The 16,282-nt window shown below is 36.3% G+C and overlaps 1 protein-coding gene across 2 annotated transcripts in view; it reads left to right on the forward strand.

Annotated features, from left to right (window-relative positions):
* The first annotated feature begins 1,352 nt into the window (after positions 1-1,352).
* The window catches only part of LOC141405705 (uncharacterized), a 48,744-nt gene continuing 33,814 nt past the window's right edge, over positions 1,353-16,282 (forward strand). Inside the window, exons 1-3 of one of the 2 annotated variants that reach the window (XM_073990357.1) lie at positions 1,366-2,028; positions 2,688-2,960; positions 10,602-10,935. In XM_073990357.1, the coding sequence (XP_073846458.1) occupies positions 1,664-2,028; positions 2,688-2,960; positions 10,602-10,935 (972 nt within the window). In that variant the 5' untranslated portion in view covers positions 1,366-1,663. Of the gene's footprint in view, positions 2,029-2,687; positions 2,961-10,601; positions 10,936-16,282 lie in introns of both variants that reach the window. The other variant, XM_073990358.1, reaches the window with a different exon arrangement.

The raw sequence follows: 16,282 nt of genomic DNA on the forward strand, positions 1-16,282 counted from the left end.
AGAAGTGGACCGCTTCAGGTAGAACCCCCCCCCCCCCCCCACACAAAAGTTCAAAAATGTTCGGAAATATTGTGCGCACGAAAACTCTTGAAGGGAGTGTTCGATGTAATCCATACTTTGCACATCCTAATATATCTACCAGATGTAGATCAGGTTCAAACATGGACTATATTTGTCTACTTCTTCTGGTACCTCTCACACACAATTTCGAATAAGTTCACTTAAAGACCTGCTCTCGAATCACTTTGATTTTTGTTGAAGCGATTTGCATTCGCTACCTCCATTACGACGGTAAAAGATTTTTCAGGGGCAAGTCCTTATTATTTATGTGGCTGTCGGAGAGCGCGATATCTCTTGAACTGTTCAACCGATTTGGTCCAACATTTGGTCTCCGTCATATTATATCCAAACATAGTTTCATGGGGCAAAACCGGTCCACAACTTCCGGTACTTCTTCCCAATATTTAAAAAATGTCACTAAAATGCTAGGACGATACCACTTGAATGGGGCAACCAATTTGGTCCAAACTTTGAATCTCCTAATATTTTGTCAAAATTTAGTTTAACTTTTAAAACGGCCCATATCGGTACTCCCTAAGGGTACCTTCCCCACAAAGGTTCCACATTTTTGTCTTAGTGCAGTTAATTTCTAATCCACATTTTTGTCGGCAAGTACAAATGTCCAAAAAGGGCCACAAAATTCTAAAGAGACCTTAAATACATTCGATCTGTCGGTAGGTGAAAGTTTCACTTCACATTGACTGAGGGTATATATCTGTCGGCAAAGCCGACTGACACTTTTTTACTTGTTAAATATTTTTGAAGGTTCTACACCCATTGGCCAAATATAATGACTGAAACATGATATTTCGGATCCTTCTGAATGGCGAAAGATCTTAGTATCTTGTGGCAGAGGGTATAAAAAGTTCGGAACAGCCGAAATTAACGCCTTTCTTACTTGTTTTTGTCTATTTTTTTTTCAAAACAAATTTTTCTTATGTCCCCATAAACAAAAGTTTTGGGAATGAATGATCTCAAATAGAATTGATAACTTGAATAACGCATTTTACTGAAACCCGTTATATGTTAAGGCTATATTAAGACTCAATTTTCTGGATCTGTTATATCAACTAATTTTCGGAAGAGATAAAGGATTTAAATAATTTGAAAAATTAAATCGCACTATAATTTAATTTTTTCAAATCACACAAAAAGTCGCCAAAAATTCCCCAGAATTGTGTGGCAACCCTCTCTTGCTTTGTATGATACTCACTCTCCACTGTAAATCTCATTATTATCAAAACAAACGCCAATGGTTTGGTGAGTGCTATGCCGGGTAAAAAAAGCTTTCTAAAACAAATGTTTGATCGTTAGCTCAGTTGATATTTTCGATTCGATTGATAAACATAACATGGCGCGGGTGTTAAAAAATCAATAGAAAAATATTAAAATAAAAAATTGTGTTGATAATCAAAAATAAAATATAAAATTGTTGTTAATGGCAAAATATCATAAAATAATTTTATACGCCAATAACGACAAAGAGAAGATAATATGATTTGACAAATAATTAAAGTTACAATTTTAATAAAAATTAAAAAAAAATATTAATACAAAATAAGTCCCCTTTTTGAAAGATAACGAATAATTAAGCGACAACAAAATGTTTTACGGTTTAGTAAATGTGACTTATTTCGATTTAGTCACCGTTGGTTTTACCTTCTCGGTTTTGATAGCGGTACAAGTTTTAAATGCTTTGTGGTCTCTAAAGGATACTAAGGAAGGTGTTGATTGTACGGATAAAAGCCACAGCATCAGCAGTGATGTTACAGTGACAAAATCATTAAAAATAAATGAAAATGTGTCTGAGGTCGTCGGCGGTAGTGCCGAAACAGCGACGACGCCTATTCTTTTGCATAAAAGATCACCATCATCACCGGTGACAACAACTACGACATCCGTCGGGGCCATTGCGTCTCCCACCAAAAATGGCAAATTACAAAAACAACAAAGTGAACAATGTGAAAAGTATGTGTCAAATTTTTTCAAATCGAAAATGAAATGGAAATAATTTGTTGTTGTTATTTTTTTGTTTTAATTGAAAACATCTGTTTTTGAGATAAGATATTTTGGAATTTTTGTTTTGGTTTTGTCACGCTACGCCGTTCGTTCTATTATTGCATGTTTTGGAATTTGTTATGCGGAAAAATTTTGATTCCTTTTTATATACTTTGTGGTTAAAAAACAACTGGAATTCAAAACTCGTGTGACAGTTTAAATTTCGTTTTTTCTGATATTGTATATAAAACGGCCAGTGCCATAGTTAAATTTGCGAAGTGCCATGCTTGAAAAGAACATTTGATATGAGAATTTGAAGAATGGAACATTAGTGTCTGTATTAAAAACTACGTCATTTTAACATTATACCACCGTCTTATTTCGATTAGATAACCTAACCGTGACGACCAGTTTTAAACTCGTGTGGCGATACAAAACTCGTTCGTTTTTATTATGCTTATTTATTATGATGTTTCTATTAAAAAATAATATACGATACGTTAATAGCTTCCATTCTAAAGTTATGTTTATGTTTTTTTTTCTTTTTGTGATTTTTGCTATGATCGTTCGTTTACGTTCCAATGTCTGTCCCCACCTGCATGCTCGTTTTGATTTGATCTACGCCTCAGCCTTTCATATTTTTCTTCTTCGTCTTCAATACCAAATGCATCGTCAACATATTCATCTTCATCATCAGCAGCATTTGCCACTTCAACACAGTCGTCCTCGTCTCCGACCCCATCGTCTTCGTCTACCCAATCGTCATCTTCATCACAAACACCACCAACATTATCAATACGCCATTCTATGGGTAATCTCTTCAATGGCAATACCGGATATTCACTGCCAAACTTTGCCACAGCCATCACATCCTGTTACCCCGATAACTTGAGTGATGAATAGTAAGTTGCATTTGATTTGTTTTTGTTATATATAATTTATTTATATTTATTTGTGTGCTGCATTAATTTTTATTATTTATTATAAAAATTCATTTTATTTATTATCACCTCACATGTGTTTTATTAATGTTATTTTAATTGAAATTGATTCGCGTTTCCAAAATTGGCTGTGTTTATCGTGCATTTATTATGGTTTAAATATTTTATGAATATTTTATGTGATTTATGTGCATTGCAAGGAAAATAAGGTGACCAGATGGCAAAAAAAAATTACATGAACTGTTTACCAATAAATATGCTTCACAGTTCACATTTACCTTGTGGTATTTGATAATTTTTTTAAATCATTAACCAAATTAGAAAACGCTCGATAAACTTATGAGAAATACTGCAACCTGGTTTATATAAAGTACTACCATGTGTCCGCTACTTTCTTAGCGAAAATAGAAAAGAGGATTTATGCAGAATTTAAATTCACTCCGTTCGTGTTTAGAAAATTTAAAAAAAGTTTTTGAAATTCAGATTTCCATCTCTAACAGTCCCAATAGTACTTTTCGTATACTTTGAATTAAAAAAATATATTATCTTAGCCTATCAAACTTTATATTAGGATCACTGACCCTCACCCAAGACCAAATTTAGTATCATTTATAGCACGCATTTCTAATGCTATCAATGATCCTAAGAGGGCTGTACGATACATTTCTGGCCTAAGCGACACGTAGTGTTCCCAGATGGCATTTGACAATTTTTTTGAACGTTTGACAGTTATTAGCCTCAGGACAGTTCGATATAAGATCATGCGTTTTGTTATTTACAGTGACCTGAAAAAACAAAAAACAAGTAAGAACGGTGTTAAGTTCGGCCGGGCTTAACTTTTTATACCCTCCACTAAGAAGTATATTAAAGTTAATAAGAACAATTAGTTTCCTTTTGTTTATAAAAGAATATAGAGCAGAATATCTTAACTGATAATAAATACTCTCTTTAAAAAAATCATCAGGAAGTTTTCAATCTTCTGGAAACACAAACATCTAATTATCGACCAATTCGGTAGAAAATTGTAACTAAAATCTTAACAAAAAACCTTAAATATAAGCGTAGTTATATGGGGGCTATAAACCAAAGCGTGGGGACCAAAACGTGGCTTTATACTGTCTGATTTTTTTTGCAAGGGATGTTTTATATCTATACTAGCAAATGCCCGCTACTTCGTATGCGGAAAGGGAATAAAATATATATGAACAATATTTAACATAGAAGAGGTGAACACTGGCGAATCTGTTGTACTAAAACCTATTTTAAATATCAACATTTAATCGATTTAATTCCTTTTAATACTGTACATTGAAATTGGAATTTCCCAAAAAAAATATCTGCCGTATCGCACTCCTACCATATTTTTTATTTCGAATTACCAAAACTACGACCTCATATCACAGACATACACCAACAGCGACTCATATTGCTAATTTCAGACTTGACTTCTGGTTTTACCCCTTCACTAACACAGCATTCCCTCCCAGTACGAATTTCCAAACATTAAACTTTATCTCACTCCTTCACAACAATTCAAAGTTCTAGCTTCAGCGGCCAAGAACCCGAAAATTGTACGAATGCCGAAAATTCTACGAACCTAATTTTCGGCATTCCAAATGGCCATAAAAATCCACGTTTTCGTATATCCCTATATAACGGTACCTCTCGACTTAGTGTATTTTAAAAGAAGAACAAATCTATATTGTCTAATTTTCTTTATATTTGGACCTTGAATACTCAGAGGATATAAAAGTATAATTTAAAAAATGTCCACTTCAATCCACGTTTATAAGAAGAGATATTTTGAAGACTTAGAGTATTTTGAAGATTTTATGCACATTTTCCGACCGAAATTCGGAATTTGTGGCATGAAAGGTTTTTCTAACCTAAACTATTTTACAAAAATCTTTACTTAATGTGCACGGGTATGTTAACCGTATATAACGGTAAATTTTTTTGAGGCATTTAAATTTAGGCATTCTTATTATCAGGGGTTAAAAAACTGCTAGTTTTCAAAATTGTCGCATTGGACCACGTTTTAAAAATAACATAAAAAAATTTTTTTGAAAAGATACTTCACGTTTGACTACATAATTCCAGTACATTATTTAGAAACGCCTTCGCGTTAACATAAAATCAATAGAACAATATTCAGTACAATTTTTCAAACTCCGAACTTTATCTCAAATATCAGAATGATCTTCTTAGCAAATATTTTTCCCTTTCGTAGTTTTTTGTCCAAATTATATAATCCAAGCTTTGTTCCTACACCAAACGCCAAATTTAGTACCATTTAGTACTTTTCGTTCCCCTATAGTATGTATTTCTCACTTTAACCGTTTACACAATACCAAAATGGTTTTGGTACCAACATGTTACCAAACTTTTCGTACACATATGTAGGTAAACGTTTCAAAAATTACTCCCTAATATTCAACATAAATACCAACCGCAATTCACTTTTCCAGCATTATCTCTTCCTCTGAAACCAATTATAATACTATTTAGTACTTTTTGTATAAATAAGTAAGCATTTTCAAAACCTCCTTTCTACCTCCTCTCTAAACACCGATTACTAATCTAATACCGAATTTCAAAATTCCAGTTCTACCCCTTTACAAAATCACAAATTAAACAAAATTCTGTACCATATAGCAAATACCAAAATGTACCAAATTTTGTGCCATTTAGCACTTTTCGTACACGACTTTCCTATAACTACTTTCATATATCTGCTCTATCAGTTCACCTAACTCCAAATAATAGGAACTACATTAGTTCCATTTAGCACTTTTCTATAAGTACGCATTTCCAAAACTACCTCAACCCCACACTCCAACAGTAATCTGTTCACGCAGATACAAATTGTATCGAATTTAGTACCATTTAGTACTACTTCGTGCACATTAGTACGATTTTCCAAAGCTACCTCCATATCTCAATTCTAGATTCCAACAGTAATCTTAATTCTAAATTTCAGGATTCCAGCTCTATCCGTTCACCCAAATCCAAAGTGTACTAAATTTCGTACGTATCGTGTGCTTATAGTTCGAATTTCCGAAAACTTTTCTTTGTTACTTTCCATAAGTGACCTTCATTCCAAATTTCAGGATTCCAACTCAATCCGTTCACCAAAATTCAAATTGTACTAAATTTAGTACCATTTCGTACTTTTCGTACCCTTATAGTTTGAATTTCCAAAAACCGTTCATTGTTACTCTTCATCAGTTGCCCTTATTCAAAATTTCAGGATTCCAGGATTTCCTATAACTACTTTCATATATCTGCTCTATCAGTTCACCTAACTCCAAATTATAGCCAATGTAGTTCCATTTAGCACTTTTCTATAAGTACGCATTTCCAAAACTACCTCAATCCCACACTCCAACAGTAATCTGTTCACGCAGATACAAATTGTATCGAATTTAGTACCATTTAGTACTGCTTCGTGCACATTAGTACGATTTTCCAAAGCTACCTCCATATCTCAATTCTAGATTCCAACAGTAATCTTAATTCTAAATTTCCGGAGTCCAGCTCTATCCGTTCACCCAAATCCAAAGTGTACTAAATTTAGTACGTTTCGTGTGCTTATAGTTAGAATTTCCAAAAACTTTTCTTTGTTACTTTACATTTGTGACCCTCATTCCAAATTTCAGGATTCCAACCCAATCCGTTCACCCAATTTCAAATTGTACTAAATTTAGTACCATTTCGTACCCTTATAGTTCGAATTTCCAAAAACCTTTCATTGTTACTCTTCATCAGTGGCCCTCATTCAAAATTTCAGGATTCCAGCTCTATCCGTTCGACCAAATCCAAATTGTACTTAATTTAGTACCATTTAGTACTTTTCGTGCACTTATAGTTCGAATTTCCAAAAACCTTTCATTGTTACTCTTCATCAGTGGCCCTCATTCAAAATTTCAGGATTCCAGCTCTATCCGTTCGACCAAATCCAAATTGTACTTAATTTAGTACCATTTAGTACTTTTCGTGCACTTATAGTTCGAATTTCCAAAAACCTTTCATTGTTACTCTTCATCAGTGGCCCTCATTCAAAATTTCAGGATTCCAGCTCTATCCGTTCGACCAAATCCAAATTGTACTTAATTTAGTACCATTTAGTACTTTTCGTGCACTTATAGTTCGAATTTCCAAAAACCTTTCATAGTTACTCTTCATCAGTGACCCTTATTCCAAATTTCGGGATTCCAGCTCTATCTGTTCACCCAAATCCAATTTGTACTAAATTTAGTACCATTTATTATTGTTCGTGCACTTATAGTTCGAATTTCCAAAAACCTATCATAGTTACTCTTCATCAGTGACCCTTATTCCAAATTTCGGGATTCCAGCTCTATCTGTTCACCCAAATCCAATTTGTACTAAATTTAGTACCATTTATTAATGTTTGTGCACTAATAGTTCGAATTTCCAAAAACTTTTCTTTGTTACTTTCCATTAGTGACCCTCATTCCAAATTTCAGGATTCCAACTCAATCCGTTCACCCAAATTCTAATTGTACTAAATTTAGTACCATTTAGTACTTTTCGTACCCTTATGGTTGGAATTTCCAAAAACCTTTCATTGTTACTCTTCATCAGTGGCCCTAATTCCAAATTTCAGGATTCGAGCTCTATCCGTTCACCCAAATCCAAGTTGTACTTAATTTAGTACCATTTAGTACTTTTCGTACACATTAGTACGATTTTCCAAAACCATTTAATTACATCAGCACCACTTCCCAACCTTGATTTCCGTACCAAATTCCATGATTCTAGCTATATCCGTTCAAAATATACAAACGAACTTATAGTTCGAATTTCCAAAAACCCTTTGGTACATCTTTCTAACTCTCCATCAGTGACCCTCATTCCAAATTTCAGAATTCTAGCTCTTACCGTTTGCCCAATACAAAGGGTACCATATTTAGTACCTTTTAGTACTTTTCGTACCCTTCTAGGTCGAATTTTCAAAAACCCAGTCTTATCTCACCCCTACACACCAACAGCAACCTACACCAAAAATTTCAACTTTCTAGCTTCAGCGGTTTCGTCTGGGCGCTGATGAATCAGTCAGTCAGTCAGTCAGTGAATACCTCACCTCACTGCTCTTTTATATATATAGAATAAATGTTTTGTACCTTTAACGAACACTTAATACCAAATTTCAGTTATTCCGGTTGAGTAATGTGGATAAAAATTTCAAATTTCATGAGGGCTATATGAAAATGTGGGCCTATACCGACAAATTTCTGGTGGAAAATTGTATGCCCACATCGAAGAATAAATACCAAATTTAAACCATTTAGATAGGATACGAGCCCACAACCTTCAAAATATTAAAAATTTGGTGTGACAGTTCTACGGCGGCTATGTGAAGACGTGGAGCAATACCGAACAATTTCAGGTGGAAAGTTGTATACTCCTAACGACGACTAAATGCCAAATTTCAGCCGTTTTGGTATTGAGGTCACAATTCAAAATACATACCGGAAATCGGGTGGTACAGTTCTATGTGGGCTATATTAAGGCGTGGACCTCTACCGATAAATTTCTGAGGAAAAGTTGTATACCCCCAACGAAGACTAAATACCAAAATTTAGCCATTTCGGTGGGATATTAATAATTGTTCCACAATCAGACCCAGACGGGACAAGGGAGACTTCTCTCATATCAATGAGTGCACCCCGATTCATATTAGCTCAATGATATGGAACTGTTTATCGCCGAGTCCGAACAGCGTGTCTTACGACACCACTTTATAAAGAAGTTTTACATGGCTGAAATACTCAGGAAATGTCGCCAACATTACTGAGGGGTATTTTGCTACCGTTGAAAATTTTGATGTTGCCTGGCCGGGGAATCAAACCCACGACCTTCTGCGTGCAAGGCGGGTGTGCATACCATTGCACTACGGTGGATATTGAAAACTTCAAAACACCGGAAATCGGGAGGTACCGTTCTATAGGGGCTATATAAAGACGTGGACCTATACCGACAAATTTCAGGTGGAAAGTTGTATACCTCCAACTGACACCAAATACCAAATTTCAGTCATTTCGGTGCTATATTGAGGCCACAACCTTCAATATACCGGAAATCGGGAGGTACATTTCTATGGGGGCTATGTGAAGACGTTGGCCTATACCGACAAATTTCAGGTGGGAATTTTTGTACCACCAACGAGGGCTAAATACCAAATTTTAGCCATTTCGGTAAATCGGGAGGTACCTTTCTATCAAAATGTAGACCGATATAGCCCGTTTTCAATAACAAACATCCTAGGAGTAATAGAAACATCTATACCAAATCACAAATCTCTATTTTAAAAATTGCGATCTGCATGTTGATTTCAACAGACGGACGGCCATGGATATATCTGTACTTTATAGGGTCTCCGACGAATATTTCGATGTGTTCCAAACGAAATGACAAATTTAATTATGCCCTCCATATTATGGTGGAGGGTATACATAATTATCAGTCGGCGTTGCACAGTGGTGGCACTTACATGGGAAGGTGTGACAAAAATACTTCTATATAATATATCGAACTGAAATTTTTATCAATGAGTCCAAGTGTCCTAAAAACACTCTAACAAAAATATTGTAGTTCTAGGTCCAAGTTTTCGCGTTGTTCCCATGTAACGAATCATCCTGAATTAAAGTACTTTACTCTTACCAACACATTGTTCAATCGAATTTGCTATAATCCGGTGCCAGGAGTTTTTTTTTGCATAGTAAACCTCTCCGCGAAAAATTGTCAGTATTGGTCCATGATTTGGTATACTTCATATATGATTGATATCTCGATTTATTTCGGCAGATTTTAACCAAATATTCAACCCCAATGGGTTTTAATAATGATATCGGTCCACTTTTGACCACAGCCTCCATATAGGGCTACCATTCATTTCGGTACTTTATAAGATTTAATCACCTTTTTCTGCAGAATTACCTGTAATAACGTATTTCTGGTTCTCAGTGCGGGGAAAATTTCTACGTTTTGACGTGTTGCAACATTAGGATGTCTTAAACAAGAAACATATTTATTAAAGTGTATGCACCCAAAACCTAAGTTACCATGACAATAGAAATCGCTACTAGCACAAAAAAAAAACATTATATTGAACATTAATGTAAGAAATAATAATAAAATTACTTAAAAATATTACAAAAATTATAAAGCTAGCCCATTTTGTAACTGTAACTTGGCATTTGGAGTTACCAATTGTGCGGAAACTCCCACACCAAAAATTTTGTACATGGGTCAGATTTTGGTGAGCCCCCATACAACGGTAGCACCCGATATCAGGCAATTTCAAGTGAGTTTTTTGATTTTTGTCGTTGGGCGCATCCACTGTGCATATGTTGGTAGCAAATTTATTAAAAATCTTCTATGGGAGGCACCAACGTACACAGAAATTTGTGTGAATGCCGAAAATAAAAACACAAGTCTGGTCACCTTATTTCCTTTAAATCACATATTGCATGTGTACAATCACCATTCATCCTTATTATCATATCATAACCAAACATTTTCTCTTCTCCTTTTCTCTTTCTTCGTTGTTCGAAATAATTTTTATCCCTTCAACAGTCACGAAGATGAGGACACCATATCGCTGGAGAATTTATTGCCCTGTGATCACACTGAAATCTATTCGTCACGTAAAATCAGTTATATCATTGATGAACTACTACAGACCGAAGGCAATTATATTAACAATTTGAAGAAAGGTTTACAAAACTATGGTAACTTGGATAAATATGATAAACTACCTGAGACGCTGAAAGGCGAAGATAAGAAACATCAATTGCTGGGCAATATTAAAGAGATCTTGGATTTGCATGAGAAGCAAATACTACCGCTGATGCTGGGCAATCAACGGGATTTGAAGACAATGTTTGATGAGATGACATCATATATCGATGTAAGTTTGTGCTTTGTTTGTTTGTTTTTATGAGAAAATAATATTTGTTTTTTTATTCGCCGGTGTTTAAAGCTGCTGCTGATGTTTATAGAAGAACAAATATTATTTTTATTTTTTTTCTATTTTTTTATTTAAATAATGTGTTTATATTCTGCTGTATCGTATATATGGGAATTTGGATGTGTGCGTGTCAAACACCTGTTTATAATTTCCTCTGCTCATCAGAAACAAAACCTGTGAAAAATTATTGAAGAAAAATACATATGTGTGTTTTATGTCATTAAATTATCTAAATTTAAAATATATGTAAATATTTTGTTGCTTCTAAATATTTTAGCGAGAATACATTTGCATCTGAAAAGATTTCAGCTAGAAATGTTGGTACCAAAAATGTTATTGAAATCCGACCTATTAAATATGATCTCACAAACATCCCAGAAGAATTATATTAAAGAGTGCAACCGGGACGTGCTTTTTGTTGCCAAGTTCGAACGGTGTGTCTTATGGCCACTCTGCGACTGGTAGAGAAGCTTTCCACGGCTGACCTACTCAGTAGATATCACCAGCATTACTCTGAGGAGTATCTTAACCACCGTAGACATTGAAACAGAATTCTTTTTTTTAATTTAAACTGATTTCGATTTAAGTTTCATTCAAAATGGTAACCCTGTTGCTTTTTTATGCAAATCATTATCGTCAAACATAACTATCTCATAAACCACCTGACTTGTCTCAACTTAATGACCATGATAATGGTTTATTGAAATCATCTTTAGCCACTAACACTTCAAAATAAGAAGCTACGTCTTGATTTCCTTTATCGGTCTTAGCTAAGTAGCAGCAGCAATTGAATTCTCTCTAAAGAATTCATTAAAACGAAAATTTATTGTGTTTTTATTTTGCTTCTATTGTTACCGTCTTTGGCGAACAACTGCTAATGAATATTAATTATATTATCGCTAAATTACGGGAACTGTTGCTGCCGCTTATCATCGGACAGTCAGTCGAGTCAAGTCGATTGCAACATTATCGTCATGGAAAACAATGACGCTTTCGATTTTAAGCTAAAAATAGTAAAATGACGAAGTGCTACTATTATATGGATACTCTGAGGGAATTATGGGGATTCAATTGTGTTAATCACTAACTAAACAAACGGAGTACCGCAGCACGCAATTTATATTTACCAATATAGATAAGGCAAATAAGAATGTGATTGATTTTCTATATATACGGGAAATTGTGGTTAAGGCATTGCTAGGAACTACTCGAAATACCCTCTCTTCAGAAAGGGGCTATTGAAGCAGGCTTTCTTTCAGAAAGGGACTATTGAAGTAGCCTTTCTTTCAGAGAGGGACTACCCAGCACAAAAAAAAAATTACTAAATAATGGGTTTTATGAGTACTTTTTGGTGGTAGTGGTAACTACTTACAAAATTCCCTACTAACTCACAATTTTAAGAGAATGCCGCACTGAATAACTAGTTATTCTATAATCACTAGAATAACTAGTTATTCCATTGCCACTAGAAGTTGAAAAATAAGCTAAAAACCATATGTTCTATTTTTAGAAAAGTTGAGGTGGAATTTGTTTTCAACTTCAACAGACTTCATATTTTTATTTTATTTTGCTCTATGCTGGATTTGATCATGCGAACTTCTAATTTGTAGCGGAACACATTACACACTGTGCTACGATTACGAAGATTTAAAGTTATTTAAACGCTTACATGTGCTTCACCAACAGTTTTTTTATATTTTTAACAAAAACTCTTGTGCCGACGGCGTGCGTTGAACACACAACCCTAGGATCTGTAGTCGGACACACACGCTCTATGCCACCGTACTTATTACTAACTATGCAGTGAAGTAAGTAGTTTTACCTTGATACTTTGTAATGGGTTACATAATGACTAACGGATCCGAATTTTTGCTAAATATCGAAGCAACTTTTCTTTCAGAAAGAGACTAAGAAGCACCCTTCCGTTCTGGAAGGAAGGGTCCAAAGAAGAACACTTCTTTTCTGGAAGGAAGGGTCTAAAGAAGCACTCTTCCTTTGTGGAAGGAAGGCTCTAAAGAAGCACCCCTCCATTCTGGAAGTAAGGGTCTAAAGAAGCACTCTTCCTTTGTGGAAGGAAGGCTCTAAAGAAGCACCCCTCCATTCTGGAAGTAAGGGTCTAAAGAAGCACCCTTCTTTTCAGGAACCAAGGGTTGAAAGAAGCACCCTTTCTGGAACGAATTGCCTAAAGAAGCACCCTTTCTTGAACGAATGGTCTAAAGAAGCACCCTTTCTGGAACGAATGGTCTAAAAAAGCACCCTTTCTGAAACGAATGGTCTAAAGAAGCACCCTTTCTGGAACGAAGGGTGTAAAGAAGCACCCTTTCTGGAAAAAAGGATCTAAAGAAGCACTCCTTCTGGAAAAAGGTCTAGAGAAACAACCTTTCTGGAAGAAAGGATGAAAAGAAGCAACCTTTCTGGAAGAAAGGATGAAAAGAAGCAACCTTTCTGGAAGAAAGGATGAAAAGAAGCACCCTTTCTGGAAGAAAGGATGAAAAGAAGCACCCTTTCTGGAAGAAAGGATGAAAAGAAGCACCCTTTCTGGAAGAAAGGATGAAAAGAAGCACCCTTTCTGGAAGAAAGGATGAAAAGAAGCACCCTTTCTGGAAGAAAGGATGAAAAGAAGCACCCTTTCTGGAAGAAAGGATGAAAAGAAGCACCCTTTCTGGAAGAAAGGATGAAAAGAAGCACCCTTTCTGGAAGAAAGGATGAAAAGAAGCACCCTTTCTGGAAGAAAGGATGAAAAGAAGCACCCTTTCTGGAAGAAAGGATGAAAAGAAGCACCCTTTCTGGAAGAAAGGATGAAAAGAAGCACCCTTTCTGGAAGAAAGGATGAAAAGAAGCACCCTTTCTGGAAGAAAGGATGAAAAGAAGCACCCTTTCTGGAAGAAAGGATGAAAAGAAGCACCCTTTCTGGAAGAAAGGATGAAAAGAAGCACCCTTTCTGGAAGAAAGGATGAAAAGAAGCACCCTTTCTGGAAGAAAGGATGAAAAGAAGCACCCTTTCTGGAAGAAAGGATGAAAAGAAGCACCCTTTCTGGAAGAAAGGATGAAAAGAAGCACCCTTTCTGGAAGAAAGGATGAAAAGAAGCACCCTTTCTGGAAGAAAGGATCTAGACAAGCACTCTTTCTGGAAGAAAGGATCAAAATAAGCAGCCTTTCTGGAAGAAAGGATCAAAATAAGCAGCCTTTCTGGAAGAAAGGATCAAAAGAAGCACCCTTTGTGGAAGAAAGGATTAAAAGAAGCAACCTTTGTGGAAGAAAGGATCAAAAGAAGCACCCTTTCTGAAAAAGGATCTAACGAAGCACCCTTTCTGGAACGAATGGTCTAAAGAAGCACCCTTTCTGGAACGAATGGTCTAAAGAAGCACCCTTTCTGGAACGAAGGGTGTAAAGAAGCACCCTTTCTGGAAAAAGGTCTAGAGAAACAACCTTTCTGGATGAAAGGATGAAAAGAAGCACCCTTTCTGAAGAAAGGATCAAAATAAGCAGCCTTTCTGGAAGAAAGGATCAAAATAAGCAGCCTTTCTGGAAGAAAGGATCAAAATAAGCAGCCTTTCTGGAAGAAAGGATCAAAATAAGCAGCCTTTCTGGAAGAAAGGATCAAAATAAGCAGCCTTTCTGGAAGAAAGGATCAAAAGAAGCACCTTTTGTGGAAGAAAGGATTAAAAGAAGCAACCTTTGTGGAAGAAAGGATCAAAAGAAGCACCCTTTCTGAAAAAAGGATCTAACGAAGCACCCTTTATGGAAGGAAGGGTCTAGAGAAGCACCCTTTCTGGAAAAAAGCATCAAAAGAAGCATTCTTCCTGGAAGAAAGGATCTAAAGAAGCACATTTCTGTAATAAAGGATCTAAAGAATCACCCTTTTTGGAAGAAAGTGATTACAGAAGCAGGCTTTCTGGGAGGAAGGGTCTAAAGCAGCACCCTCTCTGGACGGAAGGGTTTAAAGAAGCACCCTCTCTGGGTGAAAGGATCTAAAGAAACACCCCGTCTGGGTGAAAGGATCTAAAGAAGCACCCCGTCTGGGTGAAAGGATCTAAAGAAGCACCCCGTCTGGGTGAAAGGATCTAAAGAAGCACCCCGTCTGGGTGAAAGGATCTAAAGAAGCACCCTTTCTAGAAGAAAGGGTCTAGAGAAGGACCCTTCGTAGAAGAAAGGGTCTAGAGGAGCGCCCTTTCTGGAGGAAAGGGTCTAGAGAAGCACCCTTTCTGGAGGAAAGGGTCTAGAGAAGCACCCCGTCTGGGTGAAAGGATCTAAAGAAGCACCCTTTCTAGAAGAAAGGGTCTAGAGAAGCACCCTTTCTGGAGGAAAGGGTCTAGAGAAGCACCCTTTTTGGAAGGAAGGGTCTAGAGAAACACCCTTTTTGGAAGGAAGGGTCTAGAGAAGCACCTTTCTGGAAAAAAGGGACTACAGAAGTAGCCTTTATTTCAGAAATGGTCTATAGAAGCACAATTCCTTTCAGAAAGGGAGTATAAAAACACCCATTCGTCAAAAAGGGGCTATAGAAGCATCCATTCGGGAAGAAAGGATCAAAAGAAAAACCCATTCTGGAAGAAAGGATCAAAATAAGCACTCTTTCAGGAAGAAAAGTTCTAAAGAAGCTCCCTTTTTGGAAGAAGGGACTACAGAAGCAGGCTTTCTGGTAGAAAGGGACTACAGAAGTACCCTTTCTGGAGGAAAGGATCTAAAGAAGCACCCTTTCTGGAAGGAAGGGTCTAGAGAAGCACCCTTTCTAAAAGGAAGTGTCTAGAGAAGGACCCTCTCCGGAAGAAAGGATCAAAAGAAGCACCCTTTTTGAAAGAAAGGATCTAAAGAGGCATTATTTCAGGAATAAAGGTTCTAAAGAAGCACCCTTTCTGGAAGGAAGGGTCTAAAGTAGCACCCTCTATGGAAGAAAATATCTAAAGTAGCACCCATTCTGGAGGAAAGGAACTAACGAAGCACAAGCAGAAGAAGTACCCTTTTTGAAACAAAGGATCTAAAGAAGAATCCCCCGTCTGGGTGAAAGGATCTAAAGAAGCACCCCGTCTGGGTGAAAGGATCTAAAGAAGCACCCCGTCTGGGTGAAAGGATCTAAAGAAGCACCCTTTCTAGAAGAAATGGTCTATAGAAGCACCATTCCTTTCAGAAAGGGACTATAAAAGCAGCCTTTATTTCAGAAATGTTCTATAGAAGCACCCTTCCTTTCAGAAGGGTATAGAAGCATCCTTTCTTTCTTTCTTTCTTTTAGAAAGTGTCGCTCCTGTGAACCCTTTCTGAAAGCGGGCTCGCTGTTGTAGGCCCTTTCTGA

This window comes from Musca autumnalis, unplaced genomic scaffold (genome assembly GCF_047663935.1).
Source record: "Musca autumnalis isolate F117 unplaced genomic scaffold, ASM4766393v1 scaffold_5, whole genome shotgun sequence".
NCBI lineage: Eukaryota > Metazoa > Arthropoda > Insecta > Diptera > Muscidae > Musca > Musca autumnalis.